Here is a 12,527-nt window from a genome sequence, read left to right on the forward strand (position 1 = left end):
ATAAAAGATGTGGGAGATAAAATAAAAACAAATCAAAACAAAAAATAAAGATAAAAGATATAAAGAAAGAAAATAAAACAAATCAAAACAAAATAAAGATAAAAGATATATAGAAAGAAAATAAAAACAAATCAAAATAAAATAAAGGTAAGAGATATCCTAAATATTAGATTTTTTTTTTTGTTTTTTTATTGCTATAATAAATAAAATAAAAACTAAAAGGAAGAAAACACAGGTTAAATATGCAGAAAAAAAAATAGGAAAACAAAATTATGCAGATAAGAAAGAAAAACTTGATAACCAAAATCAAATTGAATTCCCCGGCAACGGCGCCAAATTTCATAGCTGTCATTTTGCTGTCAAATTAATATGATTCTAGTGTTAGACAAGTCTACGCTAGAATCATATTAATTTGACAGCAAAACGAGAGCTAGCAGATACAATCCTGGAATGAAGAACAATGCTAAAAAGCTATCCAGTTTTTTTGTTCCTTCCAAAACAGGTTTTTCTTCTTTTAGCAGTTCAAATACTATGCATACTGCATCTTGCTTTTACTGTATGAAAAATGGACATATCTCTAGAACATGTAAAGCTAGAAGGTACCTTGTTCCCAAAGGGTTAGCCAAATGGCTTCCTAAGGAAAGGTATTAATCATGTTGGACCCTAAACTAGAAAGGGGTACCATATGTGTTAAATCTGTTTTGTTTTGCAGAAAAACAGCAGGAAAAATCAGTGGTACTTGGATAGCGGGTGCTCAAAGCACATGACTAGTGATGTTACTCAATTCACAAATCTAAAACTTAAAGCTGAAGGACACGTCACATATGGAGATAATAATAAAGGAAGAATTCTTGGAAGAGGAGCTGTTGGTACTGCAAACTCAACCACTATTGAGAATGGACTGTATGTTGAAGGGCTAAAGCATAGTCTTCTAAGCATTAGCCAGCTATGTGACAAGGGATACAAGGTTAATTTTGAAGCCAACACTTGTACAATCTCAAATGAAATTTCTGGTAAGGTGCTTTTCACAGGAAAAAGGGTAAACAACATCTATCTCTTAGATATTATGAATAGCTGTTCTGAAAATGAGTGTTTGTTGTCTAAAAGTGATGAATCCTGGCTGTGGCATAGGAGGCTAGCTCATATCCATACAAATCATTTGAATAAGCTATAGTCTAAGGAATTGGTTTCTGGTTTACCAAATATAAAGTTTCAAAATAACAGATTGTGTGATGCTTGTGTAAAGGGCAAACAGATAAGAACCTCATTTAAATCTAAAGATGTGGTTTCTACAAATAAAGCTTTGGATGTTTTACATATGGACTTGTTTGGACCATCTAGAACTGCTAGCTTAGCTGGAAATTACTATGCTTTGGTGATTGTTGATGGCTTCTCAAGATATACATGGACTTTGTTTCTTGCTTCTAAAAATGATGCATATAAAGCCTTTAAGAAACTACCTAAGGTTCTGCATAATGAAAATGAAAATAGAATAAAACAGATTCATAGTGATCATGGGGGAGAGTTTCAAAATGCAAAATTTGATAGATATTGTGAAAAACATGGGATCACACATAGCTATTATACTCCTAGGACACCCCAACAAAATGGTGTAGTTGAAAGGAAGAATAGGTCATTAGAGGAGTTAGCTAGGACCATGTTAAATGAATTTGGTTTACCTAAATATTTTTGGGCAGATGCAGTATACACTGCTTCTTATGTGCTTAACAAAACCTTGATTAGACCAATTCTTAAGAAAACTCCCTATGAATTGTATAAAGGTAGGAAGCCTAGCATTAGTCATCTTAGGGTTTTTGGCTGCAAAATGCTTTGTTCTAAATAATGGTAAAGACAATCTGGGGAAATTTGATCCTAAATCAGATGAAGGAATACATATTGGATATGCTATAAATGGACATGCTTATAGAGTGTATAACAAAATATTGTTTGCAGTAGAAGAATCTATACATGATGTATTTGATGAAACAAATTGTTTTGTGCCTAAATCTGTTCTGGATGAACCTGGTATGGATGATTTAAGAACCATTTTGCAAAAGAATCAATCTAGTGATATTGATACAACTAATTCAAATGTTGTCAAAGAATCTATTGTGAATGCAGGATTGCCTAAAGAATGGAAGACACCCAGGGATCTCACACTAGACAATGTAATTGGTAAAATTGAGAAAGGAGTCTCAACAAGGAATTTACTTAATAATTTTTGCAGAACAGTGGTCTTTGTTTCACAGATTGAGCCTAAAAGTCTGGAAGAAGCACTACAAGACAACAATTGGATAACAGCAATGCAGGAAGAACTGAACCAGTTTGAATACAATGAAGTGTGGACTTTCGTTCCAAGAAGACATGAGATGAATATCATAGGAACCAAGTGGGTGTACAGGAACAAGATGGATGAACATGGGGCTATCACTAGAAATAAAGCAAGGCTGGTTGCTAAAGGCTATAACCAAGAAGAGGCAATTGATTTTGGTGAAACCTATGCACCAGTAGCACATCTTGAAGTTGTCAGATTACTCCTAGCATTTTCCAGCATACAAGGTTTCAAGCTATTTCAAATGGATGTCAAGAGTGCATTCTTAAATGGTTACATTAATGAAGAGGTGTTTGTATCTCAGCCTCCAGGGTTCGAAGATCATAAAAATCCAGAGCATGTGTACATGCTCAAGAAGGCTTTATATGGATTGAAGCAGGCACCTAGGCAATGGTATGAGAGGCTAAGTGAGTTTCTGCTCTCTCAAGGATATAACCGTGGTAATTCTGATAAAACTCTATTCATAAAGAAGAAAAGAGAAGACATTATACTTGTGCAAGTCTGTGTGGATGAAATTATCTTTGGATCCACAAATGAAGAGATGTGTGAAGACTTTGTGAAAACAATGAAGAGTGAGTTTGAGATGTCAATGTTAGGGGAAATGAATTTCTTCCTTGGACTACAAGTGAAACAACTCAAGGATGGAATTTTCATAAGTCAAGAAAAGTAGTGCAAGGAGCTGCTTAAGAGGTTTGATATGGATCAATGCAAAGCAATCAACACTCCTATTTCAACAAGCTGCCAGCTGGAACAAGATTGTGCAGGAAAATCAGTGGATCAATCTAAGTACAGGGGTTTAATCGGTTCTTTATTATACTTAACTGCTAACAGGCCTGACATTATGTTTGTTGTGTGCTTATGTGCTAGATATCAATCTGATCCAAAGGAATCACACTACAATGCAGCAAAGAGAATTTTGAAATACTTGCAAGGGTCTAAGGATGTTGGATTATGGTATCCTAACAATGTATCTTTAAACTTAACTGGTTTTTCAGATTCTGACTTTGCAGGTTGCAAGGTTGATAGGAAAAGCACAAGTGGGACTTGTCACATGCTTGGATCAAGTCTAATCTCTTGGCATTGCAAGAAACAGGCTTGTTTTGCTCTCTCTACAGTAGAGGCAGAATACATAGCTACTGGAAGTTGTTGTGCTCAAACCTTACGGCTAAGGCAGCAGCTAAGTGACTTTGGGATTCTATTAAACAAGATACCTATAAATTGTGATAACACTAGTACTATAAATTTGTCTAAAAATCCTGTCATGCATTCAAGAACTAAACATATTGAAATTAGACATCACTTTCTAAGAGAACATATAGCTAATGGAACTTGTGATATCAAATTCATTGGCATTGAATTTCAATTGGTTGATCTTTTTACTAAACCTCTTGCTAAAGATAGGTTTTATTTTCTGCTAAATGAATTGGGTATCATTAGCTTAAATTGTCCTCTGCAGTAAAATTTCAATCTGTTATTTTATATTTTAACGTGTTCTCTCTCTGTTTCAGAATCACAGTTGTGACTAGGAAAGAGAAATATTTACTTTTCTCTCTCTCTCTCCTTGATCTTTGACTGCTTTTACGGTTATTAACCAGCAGGTCTATGACAGTCATATGTGGATATTCTAACTGATTGGATATCTTGTAGGTGCAACAAATTTGATTTGCTAAACAAAAATCGGGTTCCAATATATTCTTGCGTCAATCAACACCTGCACCTGCTGTATCACACAAGAATAAAATCTGTAGAAGATCTGATTGAATTGATTTCTTTTAAAACTTATGTTTTTTGAAATCTGATTTAAACCCTATATAAATTTGGTATTAATTAATTGTTTTTCACACCTTCTCATTCCTACTACAAGCTGTCCAGGTTCAAACAATTTACTGTTTTAATTTTTGTCTTCAAATGATCATGTGAACTGTTACTGATCCTCTTCCTAGCTGGATTTGTCTTCTGGTGAATAGGTGCAGGTAACAACAGATCAAGCATGGCATCCTCATCACACAGAAAGAAGAAACTCAAAGAGCAACCTAACACCAGCCAAGGCATTCTGGAAAATTGGTTTGCTAGAGATTTTGAAGCTATGACAAGGTTCATACATGAGACAAGCAGAAAGCAAGTCAATGTGCCCAAAGTGTTGGAATTCTCATGGTTGCGGGAAGAAAATCTGACTGAAGCAAAAACTCTGCTCAAGCATCAAAAACTGAAAAGCTTCTTGGAAATGACTGGAAATGTCTATCCAGACCTAGTGAAGGTGTTCTACAGCAACCTCATTCAAGATGGCAAGAACCTTGTTTCCCATGTGAAAGGAGTGAAGCTGAAAATTACAAGGGAAATATGGAGCAATGTGGGAGGAATGAAGTATTCAGGAATGAAAGTTAACAAAGGGAATACTGCTGGAATTCAAGGATTCAACAAGATGCAGTTTTATAGGAGCTGTGTTAGAAATCCTACTGAACCAGTAGCTAGATTTCATGCTGGTAATCTGACCTTAATTCCAAGACTCCTAGCCTACATAATTGCTTGGCAACTTACTCCTAGAGGAAGCAATCATGCTACTCTTCATGAAGAGGATTTGATTCTGCTATACTGTATAATAAATCAACTCAAGGTAAATTGGGTAAGTACAATGTTAGAGCATATGCTCAAATCCACAAGGCTTCCCGATTATCGCTTTCCATATGCAATTTTTGTATCAAAACTAATTGACTATTTTGAAGTTGATACTGCAAATAAGAGAAATGACACCATTAAGGTAGCAAGTGAAATAGACAATTTCACTCTCTTGAAAATGGGGTTCCAAAAGGAGGAAGACATATGGATCTTTCGAAGGAATGCTGCAAATAGAGCTGAGAATGAAGCAGTTAATCCAGGAGATGAAGAAGAAGAAAATGTTGATGGTGTGCAACACATGGATGAGTCACCAGTTCACTCTTTCGTAAATGAGGATGTTGCTTCTACAAGCCAAAATGCATTGGTAGCATACCAGGAACCTGTGCATAGAGGTGAACTTCTATCCATGTTCGAAAGGCAAGTTCTAAGCAGGCTGGATACACTCACATACGACCAAAAGGAATACTATGAAATGACTCAAGCCAGGTTTCAACACTTGGATGACCAAATTGAAGGAGTTCAGGAGCAGCTAACCGAGCTCTACCACAATAACAAGTGATCTTTTCAAAGTCTTTATCCTTTATGTCTTGTTGAACAATTGGGTTTTCTGTTTTTTTTCTGCATCGGTTTTATTCTGTTTTGGTTTGTAATAGACCTATAAACTGGCTTCAGTTTGAACTGTTATGCATATCTGTGGTGTGCTTCTTTTATTCCATGTTCTACTCTGTTTGATGAACCCAAAGGGGGAGAAGGACAGATGAAAGATTGCTCACATAAGTTGATGATTTGATTCAAGCTGCAGAGAGGTAGCACAAAACTCATATACTGTTATATTCTGGTTTTATCTCTAAATGTCGTTGTGCAGTTTGCTTGGAAGCTAGTACAGTGCAGTTTTGATCATCAAGTATGCAAAGCAAAGGGTTTTTTGTCTCCATCAAACAAGGGGAGATTATTGGAGATGGATGAAGCTCATCTCTACCTTGCATTGGTGTGTTTGATGTAGTCTTTAGCTAGTTTGCTTTGAAGGTTGCAATGTGTCTTAGATGATCCTGTATTTTAGGTTTGTGTGTATTCAAGGTTGCCTTTTGCTGCATGACCCATCCTAGATGCCAAATCAAGGTAGTAAGATCCAGCACATAATGAGGTTAAATGGTTTTGGAAAAGTTTTTTAAAGTTTTCTTAAAAGGTTTGATTTAGTACAAAAATAAATCTATTTTCTTGAGAAACAATATGTTTATTTCTACTTTGTTAAAAGGCTTTTCGAAATTATGTTACGACACCAAAGGTAAAGGTCAGTCTGTTATTTCAGTTAAGCTGAGCTGACAGTTTTGTTAACATTTAACCTGTTGTTTTTAGAATCAATCTGTTGTTTTTTAAACTGCTCTGAAACTGTTTTTGAAAAGTGGTTAGAAACTGTTCTCTATAAAATAAAATGCCCTTCTCACGTGAAGGGATGCTGAACAATCACAGTTTCAACAGAGATAAAACATTTCGTGTGTGAGGAAGATGATTAAAAAGGTTTTTGCAAAGGTTTTTCAAAAGAAATATACATGTGGGCTTGTTCTTGAAGAACCTTGTGCTGGATGAAGGTGTTGGTACTGTCTTAGAGCAAATAGAACAACTGGTTTATGTTCTTGCAACACAATTTCAGGTGTAATCTTTCCCTTACTCATTCTTGTAATAGGTATAAGTGTTAGTCACTCTAGATAGGGTTTCTTAGAGTGCAAGGTATGCTGAAATAGTGTTTTTCAGCAGTGTTTGTTGAAGTTCTTGAAGGGTTCAAGAGCTGCTGTGTATGCTGTAATTGTTTGTATCTGTTTTAGTGGATTCCACCTTGGAGTAAGGTGAACTGGACGTAGCTCTTGATGAGTGAACCAGTATAAAAACTCTCTTGTCTTTCTCTTCTCATCCCTGCACTTATTTCTGGTTTTGGCTTAATTTTGTCAAGAACGAAATCTGTTCATTTGAATTCAAATCTGTTAATTCTGGATTTAATAAAAATTGTTCTTTTTAATCTGGAAAAATTCTCTAATCATAAACAAAGCTTCTGAATGTAAGTTTGTAATTGAATTAAGAACCAACAGGTTTCTTCATAAAAATCATGTAAAAGATTCATTGTTTATAAAGCTTTGTGTTGAATAAATTGGATTGTTCTTTTGGCATAGTGTGTTTTCTTCAACACTGTTAAAAGTGAACCAATCTGATTTAGCTAGTTTTCACTATCTGATCTTAATCCCAATCTGGTGCAGTTCTGTCTGTGTTAGACTATTTTGTAAAAATCAATCTGTTCATTCTAAAATCAATCTGTTCTTTTACCCCTGATATACTGAAAACAGTTTGTGGTTGCGAAAATTTTATATGTTCAATTCACCCATCCCCTCTTGAACTTAGACATTAATAGACCCAACAGTTTCCGATCACGAACCTTTGTCTAATGATGTCTTTGGTAGTGTATTTGAGGATAAAGGAATCCCAAATATCTTTTGCTTCCTTGTAAGAGAAATATACATCGAACAGATCGTTAGATAACACACTGAGTAAGGTATGACAACATACCTTATTTGCATGGGTCTGAGCATCAACTTGTTTCGCACTCATGCTTGAGTCGGGTTTAGAAGTTGTAAGTGCAAAAGTGACTTCGTACATTTCCAATAGGGTGGACACGCATTCTTGCCAGTGTCGGAAATTCTAACCGATGAAGACTTCAATTTTCGAGACGTATAGAAATGGTTTCGAAAGAATGGTTTGCGTTGTGAAAACAACGTTTGACGTTTTCGGAGTAGAATTGTTGTTGTTGTTCGTATTGTCAACCATAAGTCCTTACGATTGTAGTAAATAAGGCTTTTAAAACACGAACAAGGTTGATTTCCTGAAGCGTGAGTGATCGATATCCGTAAGGACTTATCCGCGGTGTATTGTGCAAGTTCCCTAAGATACAACAGTAACTTCTAAAAAATTTTGAGGATTAGAACTAGCAAGCTACTCTTAAAAGAGTAAGAACGCAGGATCCCAAAAATATTTAGAACAAAAGAAAGAGAAAGAATGAAGAAGAGGAAAGGGAGAAAGAATGAGCTATGAGTGATGATTTTGAAGCATTCTCGTGCCTCTTATTTATAGACAAGGAGAGAAGCTCATAAACCACAAAAAGAGGAGAGGGAGAGTGTTGTTCCGACAGTTCGAAGGTGACGCCGGAAATAACGTCGAAGATGACATCGCAAACGTGTTGGAAAAAAGTAGGAGACCACTTGAAAAGGAAGAAGACATGCAAAGATTATAAAAGATTCAATCTCAAGAACAAGATCAAAGGAGAAACCCTATCCTACAATAGTAAAGAATTCCATGAAATTTTCACGTTGAATTTTCACAACCTCTATTCCACATCCTCCAAAATTCTCTGCAACGACAACATCTTAAAATTTCAACTTTTGTAATATAGCTATACGCTTTCGATTTACAAGTATAGTGTGCCATTATTCTGATAGTTAATAGTTTGACATGTCATGTCTTATTAGATTTCTCCATTTTCATGACACATTGCCCTAGATATCCACGTTTTGAAGTAGAACGGTTTTTGCGCTCAACTTTACCTTTTACCTCAAGTTTACTTTTCTCTTACCTCTACATATTATATGCTTTGTATATATTTTAGGACTTCAAAATCTGCTTCCATTTAAACGGTGCTTGAAATTCTGTTAAAATTGAAAGCAAAAGTCAAGTCTTTGGTCTAACCTTTTTACCCATTTGATGTGCATAATACTCATTCGGATCCTATCTCCATCCAGAGACATTAGATTGAATGATGTTGTTTTCTAATTTTGCTTTTGAGAAGTTGATGTGTAATCATTACAATGTAATCGTTGAGGACAATATAGTTGGTTTACGATCTTGCACATACTCTCATTTTGTTGACAATTATAGATTTTGTACTTGATAGTTTGCTTACATTTTTTCTGGGCTGGAATCTTCCTAAGTGTATCACTTGTATAGTGAGTTGCTGACTATAAATCTAACTTGTTGATTGGCACCAATAGAACTTGTTGACAATTCATTGCAAGTTGGCACAGATTTGGGCTTCCATGTAATAAGGTTGCAATGATTGAAAGCAATGTTCATTTTAGGGTGACAATGCGGGTTGATCTGTCTCGCAAAAGTTTTTCCATATTTAGTCTGTGAAATGCGGGTTGGGTTAGCCTGTCCCGCATAAGAAGTGTAGTTTCACTGACCCGTCCTGCATAAGAGCTAACTAGAGAGACTATTGACCAACCCGCGTAAAGATTTTTTTTTTAAAATTAAAATTTCATTAAGTATAAAAAAAAAATTGTTGTTGAAAAATTAAAATTTCATCATTGTTTTAATTCATTCAATTAAGATAAAAAAATTTAAAAACATTCATGTATGAAGGGTTGTTAGAAAGCTTGATTAAAAATAATTAAAATTTTGTTTTGCATATATTTTCCTTCTATATGTATGTAAATATATGAAAGTGTCTAATCAAAATTTTTCTACAAGATATTTTAATGAAATCTCTTTTTTTATATTATTTTTTATTAACAAATTTTAAATGTAAAACTTTACTTAAAACTAAATCCACTCTTATTTTTAATATTAACTTCTTTAGATGATTAAAATAAAACATACTTTTTTTTTGGTACATTAAATTTATTTTTTTTATAATAAAATAAAATAAAAGTCACACTGCAATAATAATGCGAGTGATGTATGTTTTTTTTAGAAAAAATAAAATACTTAATTTTTTATGCAAGTCGACAAACCAATCTGCCCCGTCCCGCTGTTGATTCATACGGACGGTGAATTATGCAAGACGTATCTAAACGGATGAGCGGACTAGATTAGTAAATCTATCATGCGCTTTTTATTAACGGATCACAGATCAACCCGCATGGACCACCCATCCTTAATTGATTCAAAGTCGAAATTTGTTAAATAACAAGAGTTATATTTTTCTTTTTAAATTTAATTATAGGGGTGAAGAGATGGGTGTGTGTGATGAATAGAGTAAGAATATGATGTGAATGTAACTACAAGAACACATGATTCTTGACATTCTTAGGATCAACTTGAGCTGGATTTGAAAGGCACTTTACTTTAGAATTGGATCAATGTTCTAATTCAAGAACTCACCAAAACTTAGCACCAACCAAGACTCATATGGAAGTCCATGTTTTGTCAAATTGAATCAAAACACAAGGAATGAAGAACAAGAATTAAAACTGGACAGAAATTAAAAGCTAGCTACTGTACCAAACAGAATTAAGAACACAATGCTGGAAACACAAAATTAAACGGTAGAAAAAGAAGTAAAACTCTAGGAATCAAAAACTGTCGAATGGAAAAATTGAAGGAAAGGGAAGAAGAACACTTATAGGAAGATGCTTGCTGGATTTTGAGAATTGGAAGAAGCCATTCACGCCACTTGGAACCTTGAACCAAGATAAGTGATGGAGTGCCACCACTTGAAGCTCACCATAGCTCACAAGATAAGGCAAAGAAGAGGAAGACTCAAAACTCACAAATTCTCTCCAAAATTGAGTATAGTCTCTCTACTATAAAATTCCAATCTGAATTGTACAAGCTAAGCACCTTTATTTATAGCCTAGAGGTGCTGAAAAATAGGTGGGAAATTTCAAATAAAACTCATTTGAAATTCCCACAAAAAACAAGTCACATGGGAGGTGTGACCTTTTTCTACTATGACACCTCCTAAAAACTACACCTACACCCCCTACTAAGTCACATGGACAAAGTGACTCTCTCTAATACATTCACACCTATTTATTTAATATCCACACCTCCTACAAGAGTCATTCAAATGATGCTCTTTTATTTAATGCTTGGCCTTGCCCCTCATGGTTTGGACTTGGGCTTCTTGGGCTTGGGTTTGGGCTTTGGGCTTGGGCCTCATCTTTTGCAAAGACTAATAAGAAGAACTTTAAATGCTTTGGCCCTTGTCCATTTCTTCTATTGATAACATCTTTTTGATTCTCATCATACTCCCCAAGTTGGAGAGAATTCGTCCACGAATTCAGTACTCCTGCATAAAACAAAGTCAGTTTGCAATTAGATAAGAGAATACAAGAAAAAATAGGCAAACATGACTTAGTACGTTGAAATGTTGGGAGTTCAGAAAAAGATGTCCTATACATAGCCCATGTTGGAAAAGATTGTTTAGAAATGATATTATTTGAAAAACTAGAAGGTATGAAAAAATCATCCTTAACATTCTTCATCAAATATGGTGTATAAGTAGGAACCGTGGGTAATGAACAAGACAAAGAAGAAGGATACCTTGTAGGCGTAGCACGAGTCAACAAAATTGAATTAGTTGAGAAGGTATTATGACTCGGTTTAGCATGTACTTCATTTGTTTTTTCATTTTCTCTTTTAGTTTCTTTGGGATTGGTCCTATATGCAGGGCTATTTGGTAAAGAAACCCCGAGCATGAAGTCTATTTGGTGTTCAATCCCTCTTAGAGGTGGTAAGCCTTTAGGAGGATCGTGAAACATATCTTCATATTCTTTTACCAAATTGTCCAAACATGTGGGACTATCCTTAGCCGACTCACATTCAATAGTCCTAGGAATAGCTAAAAAAATAGGCTTTTGAGTAACTATTACCTTTGTAACTTGTTGTGTGGACATGAGAAGGCTTCTCTTGGAATTTTTTTTATCATTTTCTTTCTCTCTCTTTTCTCTCATTTTAACTTGGTCCTCATGTACCTCCTTTGGAGAGAGAGACTTGAGAATGACTTTGTGTCCATGGAAGTTAAAAGAAATTTTGTTGGTAAAGCCATCATGAAAATTTTTTCTATCAAATTGCCATGGCCTACCTAAAAGGATATGAGTAGCTTCCATTGGAACAACATCACACAAGACCTCATCTTTATATTTGCCAATGGAAAATGTAATGAGGACTTGTTTGTTCACCACTATCTCACCTACCTCACTCAACCATTGTAACTTGTAGGGCTTGGCATGAGAGATGGTAGGCAATCCAAGTTTGTCTACCACTCTTGTGCTTGCCACATTTGCACAACTCCCCCCATCCACAATCAAAGAGCAAACTCTATCATTAATAAGACACCTTGAATGAAAAATATTTTCTCTTTGAGTTTCATCAAAAGGTTTTAACACTTGTCCAAGCATGTGTCTTATTACTAATAGGTCACCCTCATGTGGGCTTTCACTTTCACTCTCACTTGGGGATCTAGAAGGTGAGGAATGTCTAGAAGATTCGGACCCATGCTCACTACTATCTACCCCATCATGCATATACATAGTTCGTTTAGTTGGGCAATTAGAAGCAATATGTCCATAGCTTAAACATTTAAAACACTTCTTACTAGACGATTTTTATGGTGATTTAGGCCTAGCATTGGAAGTGGAAGGCTTAGACTCTCTAGGTTTGAAAGTAGAGTCCTTAGAAGGGATGTTTGAAAAAGAGGTTTTATTTTTCCAAGAAGAGTGGTAGTAGTTATCTTTAGAAGAATTTTTGAAAGCATTTTTCCTTGCAAGTTGATTTTCAATTTTGCTAGCAAGGTGCACCACATTTTCCAAAGAAG

General features: G+C 35.1%; 1 protein-coding gene across 1 annotated transcript; it reads right to left on the minus strand.

Moving 5' to 3' along the window:
* Positions 1-10,936: 10,936 nt before the first annotated feature.
* LOC137813780 (uncharacterized) lies at positions 10,937-12,243 on the minus strand. Its single transcript, XM_068616204.2, has 2 exons — positions 11,255-12,243; positions 10,937-11,000 (listed from the first exon to the last, which is right to left on the minus strand). The coding sequence occupies exons 1-2, from the start codon at positions 12,241-12,243 to the stop codon at positions 10,955-10,957; spliced, it is 1,035 nt and encodes a 344-aa protein (XP_068472305.1). The 3' UTR covers positions 10,937-10,954.
* Between the last annotated feature and the right edge of the window lie 284 nt (positions 12,244-12,527).

Source organism: Phaseolus vulgaris, chromosome 1, assembly GCF_051622355.1.
Source record: "Phaseolus vulgaris cultivar YP4 chromosome 1, ASM5162235v1, whole genome shotgun sequence".
Taxonomy (NCBI): Eukaryota; Viridiplantae; Streptophyta; class Magnoliopsida; order Fabales; family Fabaceae; genus Phaseolus; species Phaseolus vulgaris.